This window comes from Symphalangus syndactylus, chromosome 24 (genome assembly GCF_028878055.3).
Source record: "Symphalangus syndactylus isolate Jambi chromosome 24, NHGRI_mSymSyn1-v2.1_pri, whole genome shotgun sequence".
NCBI lineage: Eukaryota > Metazoa > Chordata > Mammalia > Primates > Hylobatidae > Symphalangus > Symphalangus syndactylus.
In genome coordinates, this window is record NC_072446.2 from 60,173,378 (window position 1) to 60,197,124 (window position 23,747).

Sequence of the window (23,747 nt, forward strand, 5' to 3'; positions counted from 1 at the left end):
GCTTGCCAACTGCAGATCTTGGGACTTAATAGCCTTCATAATCATATGGGTCATTCATTATGATAAACCTCTTTCCATGTATTTTAATATATGTTCATTTTCTCTGCAAAAACCTGACTAATATACAAGGTTGAAGCATTCACTTTATTTGAAAAATCATAGAGTGATTAAACAACTGTAAGCAGAGCAGTGACATACCATCTTTTGAAAGATAACTTTTTATGAGAGAAATTTACTGAAAATTATAAAGCACATGCCTTAATATTTTGCAATTATTTGTATTAAAATCAAGCATAGAGTCCTTTTGCTCTACAAAGCACCTAATGTGCCATTACATATTAATGAAATCTACTTTAGTTCAACATTATTCTATGTAATATGCTTGCTTGAGTCATATTTGTGCAACAAATTGCTAGAAAGAATTTTTCTAACAAAACCAGGAACAAAAAAAATATTGAAAAAAGGTGATACCCTATGGAAGTAGGGAGTCATGCCATTCAAAGTTTGAAAGTAGTTAGGAGACTGATGAAGCGTGGGCACAGAGTTGCGGCCCTTTTAAACAGTCCTCCAAGAATCATACTTCTTTGTTAGAGGACAAAAATGAAATAAAAGGTTTCTACCAAAATGATAGAAATACTATTTCAAAATAGAGAGCAATCCATCAGATGGCATTGTTCTGTGTGTTCAGAAATGCCAATTCCAGAAAAATCCCCTTTCCTTCCCAGGCACAGACCATACAGAGGCTAAAGCTCCATTTAATCTTACGGGACCTCTTTGATGTTAGTTTCATAATAGACCCTGTTTTTATTCACTGCATCACCCTGTGTTAGATTACCCTGTTGCATTCTACACAAACACATGAATATGACTGAAGTTCTTATTTTGATCACAAAATATATGTGAAAACCAACTAGTTTCTCATGAATAACCAGTTTTGGGTAAAAGCTAGCTTTATATACTTCAGAATCCCCTTCATAAGGAAATGTCTAACCTACTTTGAGCTCTATAACAATGATTTCACCTTCTTTTATTGGAGACAGAGTTAATGTGAATGATTTTTGTTTTAATTATTATACTTGTCTTCTGAGCAGGTAACTGTCATTTCCCAACAGCAAATAGTCCACACTTCTACGGAAAATGAAGTATGCTATGGGTTTTGGAATGACTTCAGGTTTGTCTTACTCCATTACCTACAGCCACCATAATTAATACAGCCTTTTGGGGAAGTGAAATAAACAAAAACAAGCAAAGAAAACCCCGTAGAACTTTATTTAAGGTAATTATCAAAGTGTACTCTCTGGGCCAGCAGCACCACTATCATCTGGACGCTTGTTAGAAATGCAAATTCTCAGGTCCCACTCAAGATCTATTGCATCCAAAGCTCTGGGGAAAGGACCCTCCAGGTGACACTCATGCACACTGAAGTTTGAGAGCCACTGGTCCAAAGCACCAATATTGGCGTGTTGAAGAAGAATCTTTCAAAAAAGTAGACGTCCAATATGTCAACTGAACAAACTTGTGATGTCTCACTGACACTAATGTGGTAAGAGGTGCCCAAGCCACAGGGTTGCTGGGTTTGAGGAACAGTTATGCTTTTCATAAGATACGGTATGCTTTCTCATGCACTTGAAGTCACTCAGCTACCAAGCAGCTGAGTGGCAAGATTATCATGGTCCATGGCCAGGATTCCTAGATTGGCTAGGAGACATGAGCATGAATGGAGACTAGCCTCAAGGAGGTCTGTGGGTGGCATGAGAAAAGGAGGGTGTTATGAAGGGGAATGTTACCCTTATGAGCTGTTAAGGCATCCTCTCTACTCCCAAGGGAAAAAAATGGACAGACACCTGAAATAGATCATAAAATTCCCTTGTCAAATGTTCAGGAACATCCATACATATGGGCAGGTCTGTCAAGGAGAACAATTACGATAATCCTGCTGTGGTTTTATTTCACAAGCTTCTAAGTTCTCTCCCTTAGAGCTTAATTTCTTACCACAGGCTTCTTGTGCACTCTTCATCTTTTTAATATTTCATTACCAAAAGCTTCTAGGAACAATTTGGATTTGCAGAGAAAAAAAAAAATATTATTAGCAAAAATAAAGCTTTGTTTTGGGCTTCTATGTAGTAGGGAAGAGGTTGTTATCCTCATGGCTTCTTGTGGGACTTGACAAAGCAGAAACTTCAGACAAAGAATGTCTGATAAGGGAGAGTCCTCCCTGAGTAGGATTCCTGCCATTAAGTTGAATACCTGGACTCACTGCATCTAACAAATTGCTAAATCTACTCTCTGAAGGTGATTGATGAAGCCAGGAGGAATTTTCTTTTTTTTAAAAAAAAAAGGGAATTTTTTTTTCCTTCAACTGATCCTTGGCCAAAATGAGCACTCAAATCTAATTACTTTATAAATCAAGCAATAAATACAAGGCACTGCTTAGAAAACTGCCTGATGCTGCTGCTTCTGGTGTGCCCAACTGGTCACATGATAGCATCAGTTACTGATATATGGGATTTAGGAAGAGGAGGATTGAGGAGTGGAGAAACAGATTTTGAATTTAATTTTGGATGTATTCAGTTGAAAATGCCTGACAGACTCCCAGCTGGAGATGGACGTGTGCAAACAAGTATACCAGAGAGGGCTGAGCTGGACACAGATGACGTCAGGAAGACAAGATGGCAGAGCAGTTGCCAGGATAAAGAGTGCCTAGTCCAAGGTGAGAAGAGCTCTAAAGGGTCATGTGATCAAATATGCAGTGGTTTCAATTCCCACGCTCAAGCCATCAAAAAGGTTCTAATAACCTCAACAAGGATGGTTGCAGTAGGAAGGTAGAGACAGTCACGTTATTGCAGTGGATTATGGAGTGACAAGCAAGTGAGGGAGACAGACAACTCTTCAAAGACATGTGGCTGACCAACAGACACATGAAAAAATGCTCATCATCACTGGCCATCAGAGAAATGCAAATCAAAACCACAATGAGATATAATCTCACACCAGTTAGAATGGTGATCATTAAAAAGTCAGGAAACAACAGGTGCTGGAGAGGATGTGGAGAAATAGGAACACTTTTACACTGTTGGTGGGACTGTAAACTAGTTCAACCATTGCGGAAGTCAGTGTGGCGATTCCTCAGGGATCTAGAACTAGAAATACCATTTGACCCAGCAATCCCATTACTGGGTATATACCCAAAGGAATATAAATCATGCTGCTATAAAGACACATGCACACGTATGTTTATTGCAGCACTACTCACAATAGCAAAGACTTGGAGCCAACCCAAATGTACAACAATGATAGACTGGATTAAGAAAATGTGGCACATATACACCATGGAATACTATGCAGCCATAAAAAATGATAAGTTCATGTCCTTTGTAGGGACATGGATGAAGCTGGAAACCATCATTCTCAGCAAACTATCGCAAGGACAAAAAACCAAACACCACATGTTCTCACTCATAGGTGGGAATTGAACAATGAGAACACTTGGACACAGGAATGGGAACATCACACACCGGGGCCTGTTGTGGGTGGGGGGAGGGGGGAGGGATAGCATGAGGAGATATAACTAATGTAAATGATGAGTTAATGGGTGCAGCACACCAACATGGCACATGGATACATATGTAACAAACCTGCACGCTGTGCACATATACCCTAGAACTTAAAGTATAATAAAAAAAAAAAAATATATATATATATATATAAAAAAGACGTGGCTGACAATAAAAGCCCATACATAAAGTGGAATATAGTTTGTAGAAATTTTTGTTTCCCTATTGTTTATTTTTGTCTTTATTCTTACTTCTGTGCCTTCTTAAGAATTATTTTATTTATATATTATTCCTCAACAGACTTTTTTTTCCCCTGCGTTTGCCTCAATGTTTTCAACTAAAGAACCAAAACCAGTCTACCCAGAATGTTTGAAAGGTCTTTCAAAAGCACCCTGCAGGGGTCTCTATAAAGATGACTACAACATCCTCCCTCCCTTCTCCAACTAGCATTTAGTTGTGTCTGTTTTACCAGAACTTCCTAATGAGATCAAACTCTGCTTAGCCAAGGCTCATGTTCCCAGGTCTTCATTTGTTCTGCTGTTTATCAGCATTTGCTACACTCACTGCACACTCCCCTCCGTTGGAAGGGACAGATTGCTTTCTGTCTATGCCGGCTGCTTGTTCCTGCATTCAGGTTGCTTGGTTACAGCAACACTTCACTAGATTTTCATTGAAGGCAAAATGTGTTTGCAGCTTTTGAGGCCCATCAAGTGGAAATGGTTAGCACCTATTTCCTAAGAAGGCAGTTAACTCCTTTATGTTACATTATAGAGAGCATGTCTTGTAGAATTCTAAACATCAATGTGATCTGCACATTAAAAGTACACAAATGTGCCATGTACTTGTAAACATTCATAATTAAAGAAAACACTGAATTCTTTTACTCTAGTTTTTCTCTACATTGAATGTATCATTTGGGGGAAAAATGTACAATTCAGACTGGGTAAGAAGTTTCTCTTGTGTTTCTTTTACTTATTCATAGATGACTGGTGTATTAGTTTTCTATTACTGTTGTAACATATTTCTACTAACAATACAAACTTATTATCTTACAATTCTGTAGGTTGGAAGTCCCAAATGGGTTGAACTAGACTAAAATCAATATATCAGCTAGGCTGCTTTCCCTTCTGATGGCTCCAAGAAAGAATCTGTTTCCTCGCTTTTCCAGCTTCTAGAGATGCCCACGTTCCTTAGCTCATGGCCCTCTTCCTCCATCTTCAAAGCCAGCAACAGTGCAATTCTCTGAACATTCTTCCACAGTCACAGCTCCTTCTGGCTTCCCTCTTCTGCTTTCCTCTTTCAATGTTAAGAACTCTCTTGATGACATTGACCCCACTCCTATAATCAATCCAAAATAACATTCATATCTTGTGGTCAGCTAACTGCAACCCTAACTCCACCACCAATCTTATTTTCCCCTTTGCAATGCCACCTAACATATTCACGGGGTCTGGGGTTTAGATTGTAGACATCTTTGTGGGGGACATTTTTCTGCCTACCACATTTGGTAAATCAGGAAGCAGATTGCTTTGTATACAAAGTGTCTGAAACATATTAAAAAATGCTCATCATTGCTGGTCATCAGAGAAATGCAAATCAAAACCACAATGAGATACCATCTCATGCCAGTTAGAATGGTGATCATTAAAAAGTCAGGAAACAACAGATGCTGGAGAGGATGTGGAGAAATAGGAATGCTTTTACACTGTTGGTGGGAGTGTAAATTACTTCAACCATTGTGGAAGGCAGTGTGGCGATTCCTCAAGGATCTAGAACTAGAAATACCATTTGACCCAGCCATCCCACTACTGGGTATATACCCAAAGGATTATAAATCATGCTACTATAAAGACATGCACACGTATGTTTATTGCGGCACTATTCACAATAGCAAAGACTTGGAACCAACCCAAATGTCCATCAATAATAGACTGGATAAAGAAAATATGGCACATATACACCATGGAATACTATGCAGCCATAAAAAAGGATGAGTTAATGTCCTTTGCAGGGACATGGATGAAGCTGAAAACCATCATTCTCAGCAAAATATCACAGGGACAGAAAACCAAACACTGCATGTTCTCACTCATAAGTGGGAGTTGAACAGTGAGAACACATGGACACAGGGAGGGGACCATCACACACCAGGGCCTGTTGGGGGGTGGGGGGCTGAGGGAGGGATAGTGTTAGGAGAAATACCTAAGGTAAATGACGAGTTGATGGGTATAGCAAACCAACATGGCACATGTATACCTATGTAACAAACCTGCACATTGTGCACATGTACCCTAGAACTTAAAGTATAATAACAAATAAAAAATAATAATAATAAAATGTCTGAAGAGGAGAACTAGAAACAACCTAATTAGAAATAAAATGGTTTTCTGTGAGGTGAAGTCCATAGGCTTAAAATCAAGGTCATTTTTGAGTTTTTGGTTTAACCTCATTCTTTCATTAAAAAGGGTTTCTTCTTTTCTTTCTATTTTTAAACCTTCAGAATTTTTGTCCTTTCATCTACGCTTTTTTCCTTCCTTCCTTCCTTCCGTCTTTCTTTTTTATATATTTTAAAATCTTGTCTTTCTACCTTTTCTCACTGTTTTGGTTATAAAAGAATATCACAAAGACAAATGACAAACTGGGAAACCACTTGCAACATATATTTGAAAGATTAATAACCTTAATATACAAAGAGTTGTTATAAATCAATAAGAAAAAGATGAAATAAAAATGTACAAGGGTTATGATCAGCAATTTTATATAAGAAATTTAGATAAATAACTGGAAAAATGTTAAACCATATTAGTAATAAAATAAGTGAATGTTGTTACCCATTAATTACCTTTTTTTCTTGGATAAAAGTGCTAACATCAAAACAGTAGGATGTAAGCCACTGAGAAAGGTAGGAAAAAAATAAACTCTCATATCCCACTCATGGGAATGTAAACTCAGGTTGCTTAACGCTAGGCTCAGGCATTTATATTTCTGTCCCTATGGATGGTAATCCCTGTAAGTTGTATAGTACATGACATTCAACTGCAGTGCTGCAAACACAGTGAACAATCTGACAATTACTAGCAAAAGTGTCTTGGTTTTGCATATATTTTGAAAAAGTGATTCCACTTTTAGAAAAGTATTTTTAAAAATGAGGATGATGCCAATATTTAACTACAAAGATGATTTTTTAAAATTATTATTTATAAGCAAATAGAGAAATAATTTACAGAAATAATTCCTAAGTTCAGTAGTATGGTTTTGAGTAAACTTTGGGTCTATTAAAATTAAGTTATGGAAGAATTCATAACGACGTGAAAAATATGTTCATGATTTATGTCAAATGACATATAGCAAGTTACAAGACTAATTTCTGGCTGTTTGCATTTTCCATTTCTAAAGATCAGAAGGATAAGCAACAAAAATGTAATTCATCTCCAGATTATAGGACAGAAAATAGTTTGTATTTTTTTCTTTTTGCTTATCTGTTTTTCACTATACAACTGTCTTACTTTTGTGATAAGAAGTTTTATATATTTTTCATAGATAATCACAAAAGTTGAACTACTTACTTTTAAAATTGTAACAAGAAATAAACACGGATATTTAAAAATTTATGATGCTTGGTGTACATATCTAGTGAATTTTCATTTATATTACTATTTCTTATATTTGGAATTGGTCCATTAGTACGTTTGCACATGACAAAACTGAAGCAGAAAAAGGTTAAACAACATGCACAAAGCCACACAGTGTTAAGGTGGCTGTGACAAGATTAGAGACCATTTCTTACAATAACAAGCCTAGCATTTCTTCCCCTTTACCATAGATGCTTTTGTCTCTGTTGACCTCATTATTAGACAATTGCTACCTTTCTCAGAAATTCATCACCCCTCCCTTCAAGCTTCTATCTTCCAATCATTATTCTGACATAGCAAGAGGAAAGAAAACCTTAGCAGCTCATGACACCATGTGCTTTATTATTATTCTTGGAAAACTGATGACCAGAGAGGAGATGAGAAGAAGAAGGAAAGAGGACATGTGGATATACCATATGATTGGAGGAACTCTAGCTTTTCAGGAGCTCTAGCCCTACTAATGCAAATGGATAATATGTGGCTTTTTTAGCAGACAAGTAGCTTCAAACAATTGTCCATGTTTTCAGGATTGCTAAGGGAAGAAGCATTACATAGTGGAAAGGATTTGAGCTCAGACATACCCAACTATGTGACTTCGGCCAATTTACTGACTTTTCTTTAGCCTTTGTTCACTACTATCTCAATAAAAGCAGATGATGAATCCATAGCATGCGTGTTGTTGAAAGGCCAGTCTCTCAAGTCATGAATTGAGTTAATCCTTCTTAAATACAGAATCTATCCTATTCCTCAGTCAAGGACTTACTCTTAGGCCCAATCGCATAATGCATTGGCAAGAGTGTCAAAATTTCTCAGTCAGGGCTTCACAAATTGGATATAAGCATCATATTTTATTTTACAATTTTTCCAATCTGAACTGCCATTCTCCCTCTATGTTGCTTACCCAACACCAGATGTGAACTTCTCTACCCTTGTTCATTCTTTAAAGATCAATGAAAGTGCCACATTCTTCATAAAAACTGTCCCAATCAATCTGGTCCTCATACACATTTGCCTCTGAATTCCTGGGTGCTATGACTGTATCAATGTTATACTTGATTATTTGCTAATATTGTTTTCCAACTGTTTTACATGATATGTGCCCTTCAGGACTATTACAAGAACAATATCTTCAATGTAGCAGCCTTGGGAACATAGTAGGCACATAATAAATATTTGACAACTGATAGAAAGATAATGAATGATAATGGATGAGATAAACTTATAAAATCAGTGTAAAGGGAGGATGCAGAAGACATAATGTTAGTACTTTCTCTTGATTGCTTTTAAAGAGCTAAGATTTTTAAAAGTGAAATCCAGGAAAAATTTTAAATACTGCCTGGGTAAAATTTTAACGTATTGTGCCTATTTGTCAGAGAAATAATTTTTAATTTTTGAGAATTTTAAATGTTAATTTTATAATTTTTTTTTTTTTTTGAGATGGAGTCTCGCTCTGTCACCCAGACTGGAGTGAAATGGTGTGATCTTGGCTCACTGCAACCTCCGCCTCTCGGGTTCAAGCAATTCTCCTGCCTCAACATCCTGAGTGGCTGGGACTACAGGTGCCTGCCACCACGCCTGGCCAATTTTTGTATTTTTAGTAGAGACGGGGTTTCACCATATTGCCAGGTTGGTCTCAAACTCCTGACCTTGTGATCCACCTGCCTCAGCATCCCAAAGTCCTGGGATTACAGGCGTGAGCCACTGTAACTGGCCAATTTTTGAAAATTTTGATAAATATGTAAAAAGCAGTGCTATACCCTTGTCTAGCTGTGTTAACAATACTTAGAGTTTCTAGGAAAAACTGACTTTTTACCTGAAACTTTGGTTAAACATTCTCTCTGTCTTAATCTGTTTTATGCTGCTACAGACTACCCCAGACTAGGTAACACATAATGAACAGAAATGTATTGGCTCACAGTTTTGGAGACAGAGGAGCCCAATATCAAAGTGCTGGCATCTGGTGAGGGTCTTCCTGCTGCATCATCACATAGTGGAAGATATCACAAAGTGGAAGGCAAAGGGCAAAAGGGTGAACTCACCCTTTTATAATGACACCAATCCCTCCCATGAGGCTAGAGCCATCATAGCCTATCACTCTTAAAGGTCTTACCTCTTAATACTGTTACAATGGCAATTAAATTTCAACATGAGTTTTGGAGGAGATACACATTCCAACCACAGCAGTTTCAGTCTAGGCTCATGGTACGTTTTTATTTACATTAATAAACACCTACTATATATTTAGAATTTTTCCAGATTCTGAAAGGGCAATGGAATATTAGGAATAATCTCTGTTCTCCACAAATTTATTTTTTCATTGATGAGATCAAGATAAAAAGGTCAAATAATAATAATATAAACCCCAACTAAAGCTGCCTTTCAGGAGTGTATATAATTTAGACAGAAATAAATGGCAGAAATTCATGATTGGGAAAATAAACGAAAGATATATTCATATCAATAACATTTATTGCATGTTTAGAAGACTATAAGGAGGTCAAAATAAGTGAAATGTGGTTGATAAGTTTCTTGATTTGTTTTGTTTAAAAAATTATACACATGCATTTAAGATACTAAAAATTATTATCAAAATATGAATTTGGAATTTTCTTTATCACGATTATGCAAAGCTACACTTTCCCAGTGCTATCTATATCTAAGAAGGTAAAATACACGTAACCTAAATATGTTCACATACTCAAGTAAAGTGAATTAATAACATGTCTGTCAATATTTGAGAAATAAAATGTATGCATTTTATCTAGACATTGAGATATGTAAAATATTCAAGAAGTTCCTGAGATATAATTCTCAAACTTGACTTAGGGTTTTACTTTATCATCTATATGCTTTTATGTTATATATAATACAAAATCTGTATTTAAGACCACAAAACATCTCCAGTAAAGTTTATAATTTATAAATTTATAATTCCTATGGATTAAGTTTACCTAGTTCTAACTATAAAACACTTATTATTCATGTTTTATTTCTACTATTTTGCAAGCTCATTTTCAAGGCATTCAAACTTCTTGCAGTTTTATAAGGTTTATCATTTTATGTTGTGCCAGATAGATGCCCCAAATATCAATAGGTCAAATAGCTCATTATTTTACTATTTATATCAAGAACATTGGGAATATTTTAGCTTTTTTCTATTAATTTTTTAAACATAGTTTTAAAATTATTTTCATAGACATAAATGGAGTTTTTTTTTTTTTTTTTTTTTTTTTTTTTGAGACAGAGTCTCGCTCTGTCGCCCAGGCTGGAGTGCAGTGGCACAATCTCGGCTCACTGCAAGCTCCGCCTCCCGGGTTCACACCATTCTGCTGCCTCAGCCTCTCCGAGTAGCTGGGACTACAGGCACCCACCACCACGCCCGGCTAATTTTTTTGTATTTTTAGTAGAGACGGGGTTTCACCGTGGTCTCGATCTCCTGACCTTGTGATCCGCCCGCCTCAGCCTCCCAAAGTGCTGGGATTACAAGCGTGAGCCACCACGCCCAGCCAGAGTTTTTCACCTTAAATAAAATCTTCCTCTTATAAACAGGTGTCAAGTTTGGGATGAGCACATGGATATCCTGGAATTAATTTTCCTATCTTATTAGTTTTCCCAGCATTGCTATATATATACATGTTAATCACATTTAAGTAAAGTTGACATGTCTATTGTGTATATGTTATATAAATTTCAAAGCTGGAAACAAAATTGACAAATTTAATTGTTTTTATGGTTAAAAAACTAAAGAGATTAGAGCTGGGCATAGTGGTTTACACCTATAATCCCAAAGACTTGGGAAACTGAGGCAGGAGAATTACTTGAGCCCAGGAGTTCAAGACAAGCCTGGGCAACACGGTGAGACCACGTTTCTAAAGAACAAACAAACAAATAAAATTAGCTGGGCATGGTGGAGTGTGCCTGTAGTCTTAGCCACCCAGGAAGTTGAAACAGGAGGATCCCTTGAGCCCCAGGAGTTCGAGGCTGCAGTGAGTTATGATCAGTATGATTGTGTTACTGCACTCCAGTCTAGATGACAGAGTACGACCCTGACTCTGAAAAACAAATTTAAACAATAGTAGTTGGTAGTTTCTTCGGTCATAGGTGATTTCATTGTGAATGAATCTGTTACTATGCAGATAATGATAAGGGGTTGAAGGTATCTAAAATTAAAACATATTCTGTGAGCTCACAAGGTAAGTTTATCAACCAATAGTCAACTAACTAATGATAAAAAAATGAAAAGTATTAGCCCAAGAAGCAATGAACCTTGCTTAAGGTATATAAAGAAAATAATTAGTGAATTTGTTCTTCATTGCTCTGTATACTAGCCTTTAGTTCCACACTTTTATTAGATATATAAAACCTATGTAACGATCACATTTCCTGAGATTATTACTCTAGATTCATGGGCAGTAATAGATAAATGATACCAAGAGTGGGGTGGTGCCAGGAGGACCTGGAGAGTAGGAGGCTGGGTGGTAGGTGTATGTGGTTAACAAAGGTCAAGATATGGAAATCTATGGGTACAGAGTGAACGGACAGGGTGCAAAACCAGAAGTGTGGACTTAGGAGGGTCATGAATCCAGGAAGCCAGATACCAAGCTGAGGGTACATGTTCCAAATCCAGCTAGATAGTTACTTATGGGTAAAGCACCAGCAGTCGAAACACTGTAAAATAACCCCAATCCAAAGGCAAAGACTGCGGCGATGGCCTGAGTGGTAAGAGACAGTACCAGTAGACGGAGCCTCTCAACCTCTGCACTATTGCCATTTGAGGCTGAATAATTATCTGTTGGAGGTTGTGGAGGGTGTTGTACTGTGCATTATAGAATGCTTAGCAGTATCCCTGGCCTCTAATCACTAGAGAACAGTAACCTCTCCCATCCCTCAGTTGTGAAAAACAAAAATGCCTCAGAATGTCCCCAGGAGGGCAAAATCGCTCCTAGTTAAGAATCATTGCAGTAAGCAAAGGTTGGTTTTCCCTAAAGGGAGGAGGGGAGGAGGGTTTACCATGATACGTCTCAAGCTTCCAAAGTCAAGATTCTTTAATATCATTATAAACTGTATGTTCTTTATTGTTATTATGGGGAAAATTAATACTCTTCAGTTCTCTAGTAGGACTAAGACTCTAGTAAAAAAAAAAAAAAAGAAAAAATGTCTTCCACATTCCAGATCAGGAATTGACTTTTCTTTTCTTTTTTTAATTTTTTACATCTAGTGAAAACTACACACAATAAATTCTACACACTGAAAAAATACAAGCCTTTTATGTAAAGAACAAAGAGATTTCTGAGTTGAATCATACAAATATTATTTGCTGTAGGACATGTAATGGTGCACTGTAACTATAAATTATTTGCAACCAAAGTGTATGATAATTCCATAAAGCTGCCACACTCTACTTTCAAATAATACTTGTGGAAGGAAAAAGTCAAATGTGCTTTACCCCACAGCAAGACAAAAAACTGTTGAAAAAAAATTCGATGCTGGTTTCTTTCCCTGGAGTTTCTTAATGCATTTCTACAATGGGCAATATTATGGGCTGAACTGTGCCCTGTGAATTTTTATGTTGAAGGCCTAACCCACGTATCTTAGAATATGACTGTATTTGGAGATAGGAACTTTAAGAGCTAATTAAATTAAAATAAGGTAATTAGAGTGGGTCCGAATCCCATTTGACTGGTATCCTTATACAAAGAGAAAGATACGACACAAATGACTCAGAGGGAAGGTCATTTGAAAGTACAGGGAGAAGACAGCCATCTAAAAGCCAAGGAGCGAGGCCTCCGAAGAAATTAATCTTGCCTCCACTTGGCCTTGGGCTTCTAGCCTCCAGAATAATCAGAAAACGTATTTCTGTGGTTTAAGCCACCTGCTCTGTGGTACTTTGTTTTTGGAGGCCTGGCAAACTAATATAAGCCATTTTCCATCTTCTCCTGTGGATGTGCTATAAAGGCCTTTGGGCTTCTCATTTACCACTTACCTGCTCATTTGCAGGTAATAGCACCACAATACCTCTATGATGTGAATGGAATTCAATTTTGAGATGAATGATAAAAGTACTAATTTAACTCATATTAGAAGTTTCCACGAAGGTATTTATAGGTACTAGAAGAAAGAGAAGTGTGGCATCTCTGAAAAATGATAGGCAGCAGATGAAATGGGACTTTCCCGAATATTCCAAATGCAGCCTGGAAGTTGATCTCAGCCTTCTCTAAAGATGCTCTGAGAAAACAAAACTATTATCACCTTGGCAATGACAGATGCCATTCTCAATTTTAAAATACGGCTCTGTTGCTTCCTAGCTGAATCCTCGTTTTTCATGCTTAAAACATAGGGAATCATAAATTTGTTTAATATAGTTGCTGCCTTGGTGTCCATTTTTTTTCTTTTTTTCCTTTTGGTTTTAAAATCTCTACAATATTTATTTATTTATTTATTTATTTATTTATTTATTTATTTATATTTTTTAGAGATGGGGGTCTTGCTTCGTCACCCAGGCGGGAGTTCAGTGGTGCAATCATAGCCAACTGCAGCCTCAAATCCCCGAGCTCAAGTGATTCTCCCACCTCAGCCTTCTGAGTAGTTGGGACTACAGGCATGCACCACCACTCCCAGCTAATTTTTATTTATTTTTTGTAGAGACAAGTTCTCGCTATGTTGCCCAGGCTAGCCTGAAACTCCTGGATTCAAGCAATCCTCCTTCTACAGGTATGAGCCACTGTGCCTGGCCAGCATCCATTCTTAGGCCTGACACAAGTTGTTTGAAACCCAGTTGTATCCTGTCACCTTTGGCCTACTTAAACTTCCCTCCCTGTGTGATCATTTGTGATATGTTCCACTTGTTCCTCATCCAGCTGACCCCAAACCCAATATACTCCACAACTGCTGATCATGGTAAAAATCTAACAGTGCCAGAATCACAGAAGTAAGTTCCTGCTTCCTGAGTGTTTTTTTTAAACTAGCCAATCCACAACCCCCATGGGAAAGCCTAAGGGGTGGTGCATACGGAACTAATAAAGACAGCCCCCAGGTGCTCGCTCTCTCTTGCTCCCCACTTGCTGGCTGTGCTCCCTGCCACCTCCAGGCTTCCTTTTGGTCTCCTGTGGGCATCCCTCACCTGTCTGGGACCTGTGAGTAATAAATGCCTTCTGTTTTGTGCATTTTAGTTTTACTTCCTCACTGTGTCTCCCCTGACACACATATCTGAACCTAACTTTTCCCCCAACCTTTTTCAAAGCTTTCCTGGAGAGTGGCTATCCTGGCTGATGGCCATTCTCGAGAAAGAGAAACCTTAAGACCAAATTAGAAAAAAACCCTAACAATGGAACCACAGCACAGGGTTAATACAGTGCCTCCTTTCTTAGAGTTGTCATGAAGATTAATGATTTACCCATATAAAGAAATGAACGCTGTGGCTGGCTAATAGAAAGCAATTCAAAAAGGTTTGACTTATTAGTAACCATTATTGTTATGTTATTATTTAATATATTAATTATGATTATTATTAACCATTATTATTATTGAACTGTAGTAGTAATTATCATTGAACTCTTATTATTGAACTGTAGTAGTCATGCATGTGTCATACCTTTAGTATGATCTCTTTGAGTCTTCTATTGTTTTATCACGCATTGTGTCTCAGATTCCGTTATAAAATTTACAGACATAGGATTAAAGTATCCCAAAAACACAGATATTTTGTTTGATTATAAAAATGACTTATTTTCTAAACTATTATCATTATTGCATTGGGAAAGATTATGAACACTAGTTAGAGATATTATGAATAACAATGCAGTCTAGGGAAATACATGACAAGTAGGAAGAAACATCCTAATTTAAAGATGGCATAGTTATGAATTAAACACAAGTTCAAATTAACGACAGGTAAGGTATATTATCTATATTAGCAGTCACATTCCATTATACATCACCCTTATTTCATATTGCATATTTAGAATTTTCAAATACCTAATGCTTCAACATTGCAGAAATACTCCACAATTTTTGAGGATTTTGACATTTAGTTTAAAATGTACTTACTATTGTAAATATGGACTGAAAATAATTTCATGAGCACTGTGTGCTTCAAAGCATTGATGTGAGATTGAGGATGATTTTGTTATTTCACTTGCTCATGTACTGCAATGCATTTTAAAATTTATTTAAAGTAGCAATTTTTCAAACAATAATTTGTTTGCATAATTATTAATACATTTTATACTCCTAAAACTGTCTCACTTTTAAAAAAAATTGTAGTGTGCTTTTTGACTCTGCATCATTGGAAATACCTGCTGATAGAAATATTTGTTTCAATATCAATAGATCATAATCATGCAATTATTTTTTATCTTATATTAGTATGGCTTCCTGCAGACTTTATTTTAGAAGACATGAAAATGAATGTGATGTCATTATTTCCAAACATCTCAAGGAGTCTGAAATTTATAAAATCTTACCAATTATGATGTGATGCTGACAAGACATGAGAATATTTGCTTCACACATCATAGCAAGTCACATTTAAAAATATAATTAACATTTTCTTTTAATAATACTTAAAAATACAGGTACCAATCAGCTCAATATTGTTATAAAGCAAGTCAACAGGAAAAATGGAGCAAGGACATTGAAACAAAAAAAGTCATCAGATTAAGGCAAGAACAATTTATTTTATTCAACTCATCTCAACAACTACTTATTAAACAGCTGTTATGTGCTTCCACCCTGTAAAACACTGAGAAGCTTGAAAAAAATGAAGAAAGGTGAAAGAAGGAGAAGGAGGAGAAAGAGGAAGAAGAGGAGGAGAAAAAGATTATAACAACAGTCCTGTTCTTTATCACATGCGAATCTGAGGAATTTACATTATGTTTCAGTTAGAGAAATACTTTAGTTAAAGCCTTAAATTAAATGCACTTGGCAGATCCACCTTTCAATTATAAAATTAGGGAGAAGAACTTGAAGTTACTTAGAAGAACTTAGTCCACTTAGGGCATTAGCAGAAAGCTGACCATCTCTATTGGTTTTTTGGTTTTCTACAGCTGTTCTGGATAGAATACATCCTACTCTGATCTACAGGCAAGGCATCCTCTTTATTGTTTGGCTCTGATAGACTGCTTAAGAGGATGAATGTGCATCAGCACCCTTTATTCACTCCGTCCTACCTGCCAGAGTCACCTGTGATATGACAAACTACTTCAGACGGAGAAGGAAACCTCGAAAGAAAGCTCACTGAAAGGCAAGTACCAACAATGCTCACAGTAGCTTGAAATTTCCTGGAAGTGATTCTTGCCATGGCTAAGGAAAGCACTTTGGACACTGTGACTTTAATGGCACCATAAAAATAACAAGGCATTAAACAAGCCTCAGCCTTAACAGGCTGGAAGAGGGAGAGTGGAGGAAAATATTCAAATTACCCAAATCCAACTAATGGCACATTCAATCGATGTAAATACATTACTCGAGGTTCTCTAATAACCCTGAGGTTTCTCCTATTTTCTAAAAAGAAGTGTTAATGACTGCTATTCTCAGACTGCCCTAGAAGTGCTACTATAGGCATTGAAATTTGGAGTGAGAAACTTGGGAAGGAATAGGGATGGAATGCAGGAACAGTTTGAATTCTGACTATGAATATAAATGGGCTTACAATTTCCAACAATGGTATTTAACATGGTAGATGCAGGCATTGGGCCTGGCTTACAAGTTGGAGAAGGAATCACAGATCATGCAATTTAAGGCCAGAGGAAGCGTCTTTAGAAATCATTTATTAATAATTAGCCCCTCAGTTTTGATGTGAGGCACCGAGAACCAAAAGATGAACTGACTTCCCCAAGACAACACAGTGACTCTTGGGGCAAGAGTTCCACAGCCTAGATTTTCTGTTACCTTGTTCAGTTCTTAGAAACTATGATACAAGTTGGCAGGATCCCCGTGTGTAACAGTCCTGAAGATGAAAAACAATAGGAATAGAAGTGACGGCTCCACTTCTTCCATCCTCAATTTGAAAGAAAACAAGAAGTTGCTTTACTCACCTACAGAGAAAAACTCATTCATTTTCTTTTTGTAGATTTTGAAGTCAACTTCTAAGAAGACACAGAAAATGATCCGATCCACCTAGAAGCAAAAGATAAACACTCAAAGTGAAAAAACATATGGCAATTGCCCTCCCAGAACATAGTCTTAGAACAAAAAGAAATGGAAAGGCCTCATACAGATTTTTGGTTCTATACTGCTATCTACATCATAGCATTGAGTGAAGTTCAGGGATGTGTGTAAGAATGTGTGTGTGTGTGTGTGTGTGTGTGTGTGTGTGTGTGTGTGTGTGTACTCTCTATATAAATAAACCTATGGGCTCTTTGGTGGAAAGATGCTATATAAATCAGATAAGAAATAATAAATGACAATAAGCCACTTTGCAGCAAGCTATAAATAAGATCTGAGATTCCGACAGGATACCTAGACTTTATGTCCTATAAAACAGCCACACAAGAGGTATACAGCAGAATGACAATAAAGTATGTCAGTAAACAAAGAGCTCTTTGTCCTACTCTTGCTAGACAAATATATTTATCAAACCTGTTAGTATTTGAACAAGGCCTAAAAAGCTTCCATGCAGTTTAGTTGGCATGAAGCCACTCGCTTTAACACACTTGGAAATGCAACAGAAATAAAAAGTAACTAGTTGACAGTGACACAAGGTCGATATAACATTTAATTTTGTAGATATTATTGAATAGTAAATGCCACCTCAAAAGTAAAATGTGTGCATCGTCCCTTTTTTGTTTTGAGAGAACTTCTGTATGTAAAGAGTTTCTTGGAAACATTCAGAGAGTAATATAGTAAATGGAGAAGAGATACGGAGTATACATAATAGCTCACATATATCTGATTAAATCAGTGACTTAGTTTTGTGTCCTGGAAATAAATACCCCTTTAGTTATTTTGTTTTAACAACATAAAAAAAAAACTGAAAATCACTCACTGGCAAGTTGCATAGAACATCAAATGAGGTGTTTCTCGTGGCAGTAGGAAATGGAAGTGGGTGTGCACATGACAGGACAAGAAAGAACCCGCATGGAAGTCACCCACCTAACCTCCCTACTTTCCCAACCTGTGTGATACAGATCTCACTAGTAAGACAGTTCCCAGTAGAAAAGGAGATCTACAGGGGCAAGAAGTAGGGGCTGGGTTACAAGCAATCACCAATTTTCTGATGGAAGCCCAGAGATTTGGCTCCTTAATCTCTGCACAAGCCTAGACCTCACTTAGGATAGACTGCCTCTTGGAAAATCACTCAGCTTCTAACCTGTAATCATCAAAGACCATGCAGCCCTTATAACTGCCTTCAAAGGATGGATTATAAGGGAAACAGGAAATGGAACAACTAGGGTACAAATAACCACATTTCTTTTTTCTTGTGTTCACTCTCGTGTCTGGTGTCCAGTCCTATCTGCCTATCATTAGCATTTTCTATAAATGCTAAACCTGTCATTGTCAACTCATTCTCCAGGTGAACCCTAAATTTAGTTGAATAAATGTAAACTGTGCAATAGTGAATGCCCATCTCCACTCTGTGTATGGCATGTTTATGTCCTGTGGCTAAAGCACAAAATCATAATGTTGAGTGATAGCAACAAGTTGCAGAAGGACACATACTCTCTGATACCATTTCTGCACACTTTTAAAACGTAAAGATACAAGAGTGTAGGGATCTATTCATAAGTGCTGTTTAAATAATTAACTGGGAGGCTGTTAGACTGAGGTGGCTTAAGCATCCTAGATTTCTACATAGTCAAACCAAAGTGTAAACAGTAAAAGGAAATTCAAGCTTAGCCAGTCATACACGGCCAACTAATTTCTAACTAGGGACTTTCCACTGGAATGATACAAATAAGGCTATTGCTCCACTTTGAGTGATCATATATTTTCTTTGACTTGTTTTCGTGTCAATTTTACAAAAGCCCTTCATGCCCCTTCAGTGGAGCCCAAAATCACCTGCAATTTGGAGCTGCCCAATTCATGAATTGCTGTCTGCTCAAAAACATTCCAAAAATTTAAAGTGCCTCAGGAATATCACACATAACTTTTTGAGAACAATGATTTCTGGGGAAAGTGGGGAGGTAAAGGAGGAGGTAAGCAGGGAATTGACTGAAGAGCTAATACTTTATTCCTTTAGAAAGAAAGGGGATTTGAGAAGAACGTGGCAAATGGCTCATAGTTGCTAACTATGGGGATAGGTACATGACTTTCATATTATTATATTTTCTATACTTTTACGTATATTTTAAATACTTCATAATTAAAAATCCTAAAACTAAAAATAAGACTGTGTAGCCTCATTATCCTCCCTCAGAAATAAACGACTCTCAAGCCACATTGAACTACCTGGAATTTCCAAAGATTGTAATTATTCTCACTTCTGTATCTACGATTGTTGACATTTTTCCCCCAGGCTTTACGTGATCAGAATATTTCTAAAGTCAACCAACCGATCAAAAATCAAAACAAGAAAATTTGGCTTAATGCAGATCTGAGAAGACCAGGCTGAACAGTGTCATTCCTACACATTGCCTCCATACTTAAAATCATTTAATATAAATTATGAAATTTGTTTAACACTCATGTTTCTTGTGCGAGTGTGTATAAATATGTGCGTGAGTGTGTATGAGTGTGTGTTTGTGTATGTGGGGGGTTAATGGCAATGTTATTCTCTGCTAAGTGTACTTTTTTGTGTTTGTTTTTTTGAGATGGAGTCTTGCTCTGCCGCCCAGGTTGGAGTGCAGTGGCGCGATCTCAGCTCACTGCCACCTCTGCGTCCCAGGTTCAAGTGATTCTCTTGCCTCAGTCTCCTGAGTAGCTGGGACTACAGGCGCATGCCGCCATGCCTGGCTAGTTTTTTGTATTTTTAGTAGAGACAGGGTTTCACCGTGTTAGCCAGGAAGGTCTCAATCTCCCGACCTCGTGATCTGCCTGCCTCGGCCATGTAGACCATATACAGACATTCCAAATATTGGAAGAAACTATAATCTGCCTTTTAGCATTTAGTCTCTGTTGCCATGGAAATGATTTAAGTCCAAAACTCAGCAGCCTAACTTATTTTCCCAGAAAAAAAAAAAAAAAAAAAAAAGCAGGAGGATGGCGACAGTGAAACACTTTTAGTTTAAATTAATTGGGTGGCCCAATTCCCTGCCCTTACCCTTAGGCATAACACGGAAAATGTCTTGGAAGCAAGGTGAATCCAAGAATTAGTCTTATTCACTACATACTTATTATGTATGTATACGTGTATGTATTTATATAAGTGTGCACAAACATATTCTCTGGGGTTATTGTTGAACAAGAGCTCATTTGGTTGACAAGCTCCATGTTTATGATTGCACCATGTGTACGGATCAGTGCTTGTGGCAGACTGTGTCTTCCAAGATGGCATGCAATGCGCTTTCCATCCCACAGCTCTTCTTACGGTGTAATAATGATACTCCCCTCACTGGGAAATGGGATCTACAGTTATTCCTTGAGCAACACAGGTTTGAGCTGCACAGGTCTACTTATATGTGGATTTTTTTCAGTAAATGTGGATTTTTTCAGTAAAAGTTAAGCAGATCATGCCTGCCTCTTCTGCTTCCTCTTCCACTTCCTCCACCTCTACCACCCCTGAGGAATGTATACCTACCCCCCTTCCTCCTCCTCCTCAGCCCACTCAGTGTGAAGACAATAAGGATGAAGAGCTTTATGATGACCCACTTCGATCTCATGAACAGTAAATATATTTTCTCTTCCGTATGATTTTCTTAATAACATTTTCTTTCTCTAACTTACTTTATCGTAAGAATACAGCATATAATACATATAACATACAAAATATGTGTTAATCAATCTTTTATGTTATCTGTAAGGCTTCTAGTCAATAGTAGGCTATTAGTAGTTAAGTACCTGGGGAGTCAAAAGTTATACATGGATTTTTGACTGCACTGGGGATAGTCACCACTTACCCTCACATTGTTCAAGGGTCAACTGTACCTCCACTTCTTGAATCTGGGAGGCCTATGACCACGGTAGAAACGATGCTATATAACTTTGTAATCCATGAGGTGATACAGTTTTCTGCCTGGTCTTCTTGGGAGGCTCGCTCTTGTACCCAACCACCATACCATGAGGAAGCAGAGAGGCTATATGGATCCAACTACCCTCACTGAAAGTAGGTAGACTTTAGATTATTTCAACTCCAGGCCTTTGAGCCTTCCCAGCTAATGTCACATCAGCAGAAAGAGGTCATTCCTGCTAAATGCTGATTTTAAATTCATGAGCTAACCATCAAAATACACAACTAGAAATCTGATATTCTTCCAGCTTCTCCCTGTAACTGTTTTTCCAGAGTCTCTTGTTTTTCCAGCTATGTAGTACTTGACTCCTACTGAAAAGCCCAGACTGAATAAGTAAAAAAGAAGTCACAATGGGTGAGGAGAAAGTCTAATTGTTACATGGCTGAGAGATTGGAAATCTGACTTGTGGAAAGGAAAAAGGGCCCAGGTGCCCCATACTAGCCCCAGATAAATTTCACGAGAACCTGTAAGAATGCCTCACTATTGAGGCCCAGGAGCACAGTTTCTTTTTTTTTTAAATGTTAGGCAGTAAAATAATTTTGTGAAACAGTTGTTCTCGAGAGATTGTATTCATTCATTTATTCATCAGATATAAAGTGATCATTTCCAATTTGTTGGGCCTAGCCTACATGCCATTCACTTATAGAAAACATGAGTCCAGAAATCGAGTGATTTTTTTTTCCCCAAGGCCCAAGCAATCAAGGCAAAAACTCAGGTGTCATCTTTTTTAGAATTTATTTTTAATTTTTTAAATACATTAGAGATGGAGTCTTGCTATGTTGCCAGGACGGACTCAAATTTTTAGGGTCAAGCAAACCTCTTGAGTGGCTTGGACTATAGGAAGATAGTGTATGAACCTCACATCCAGAGATTGTTTTTTCTGTGGTATCACCCAGAGAGACACACACAGAATTGAGTTTCTAGGCCTGTCACTAGTTCTGTGACATCAGATAAGCCATTATCTCTCCTCACGCTAGTTTTTACATCTTTCTAAAGAAAAGATGGAATTATCTCATCTCTATAGTTTTTTTTTTTTCTTTCAGTCTATGTCAAAAGTTAGTTAAGCTGAAGTTACATTTCTCTGAATGGTTCTGGGTTAGGGCTGGCCACAGAGAAATTTCCGTGAGATTTGTAGGGCAGAAGTGCAGTCAGAGACTTTGTGCCAGGAAGGTGGGTGCAGGGCTTGGGCAGGTCATGCATGCTGTTGCTTATCACATGGGTGTGGAGTAGCAGCTGTCCCCACAGCTTCTCCAGTTCTTGATGGTTCTTCTGTCACATGTTCTTGGAGCTGGGCTGGGCACACATGAAGTTCTGCAGCAAGAGCACTGGCTCCTTCGGCAGGACATCACAGCTTTGGGGTTCCAATCAGTGAGAGACAGATACATGGGCCTGTACATCTCTGTGGATTCCAGTTTTCCCTTGTGACTTTCATTTGTCTTTGTTCTCTCCCACTTTGCATGCAGCTTTCCTACTTCCTCTTTTATCATCTGCCCTGCTGACATACTTCTGGCCCTGTTCAGATGGAGAGGCAAGAGACTTCCATAGACATCTTCACCAGCTCCATTCCATGGGCCCCGGTTGGAAGCTTTTCTATTCAGTCAATCATCCACTTGTGGAATGTTACTTTCCCAGTTTCTCCCACAATTGTATAAGATCTAATCCCTGCAATAAATCTATTAACCCATATCATTCAAGGATTCTGCTTATCTGACTTAACTCCAACTGATGTAATCTTCAATATCATTTCAGTGAATATTATGTAGAGAAGAGCAATGAAGTACAAAGAATAACAATGTTCTTTGTTAGAGGTGTGCAACCTGTCAAGGCTTCTCAAATTCCAATTACTTCTTTTTCAATGAACTTTTGTTGGTCCTGGCCCATCTTCTTGGTTTAACTTCCTGAAGTTTCCATCCCCTCTTGTAATTAAAGCAACTTTGTATGTTTAAAATAATTTACTCTTTTATGAACAAGCTGTTAATAAACTCAGATGATTCCCTAGTCTAAAATGTAATGGAAAATAATACAAAAAAACATTAATATTTTTAGAAATAACAACCTGACAGTTCGCTTTATGTCTTAAACTGCAACCTAATGAAGAATCAGGTGGCACTCATCTTTGCATCACCAGTGCATAGTATAGGTCCTGACACATAATAGGAGCTCTGTAAATATCCACAGAGTATATGTTTAGACAAACAGATTTGACTAAAATGTAGGTATGTGGCAGATAGTTTTCAAGGTTACTTAGTTCTAAAACCAAAAAAATAAGATATTGCGGAGGACTTTCCTTTAAGTTTGCCAGAAGAGCTGAGAACAGAAATATAGAGAAACCTGGATGGTTTTGCAAAGCACTATATAAAAAAGAAAAAGAAAAGCACTATATAAAGGGCATGAGGCATTATTGTCACCAACTGTCATCCAATGATACTATGTTGAGTACAATGGCTCTTCAGCCC

At 37.5% G+C, this 23,747-nt stretch overlaps 1 protein-coding gene across 7 annotated transcripts in view; it reads right to left on the reverse strand.

The window, feature by feature from the left end:
- Positions 1-23,747, reverse strand: part of MACROD2 (mono-ADP ribosylhydrolase 2) — a 2,104,525-nt gene that overhangs the window by 176,907 nt on the left and 1,903,871 nt on the right. For all 7 annotated transcript variants that reach the window (XM_055265233.2, XM_055265231.2, XM_055265236.2 and 4 more), the window contains exon 9: positions 17,221-17,302. In XM_055265233.2, the coding sequence (XP_055121208.2) occupies positions 17,221-17,302 (82 nt within the window). The remainder of the gene's footprint in view (positions 1-17,220; positions 17,303-23,747) is intronic.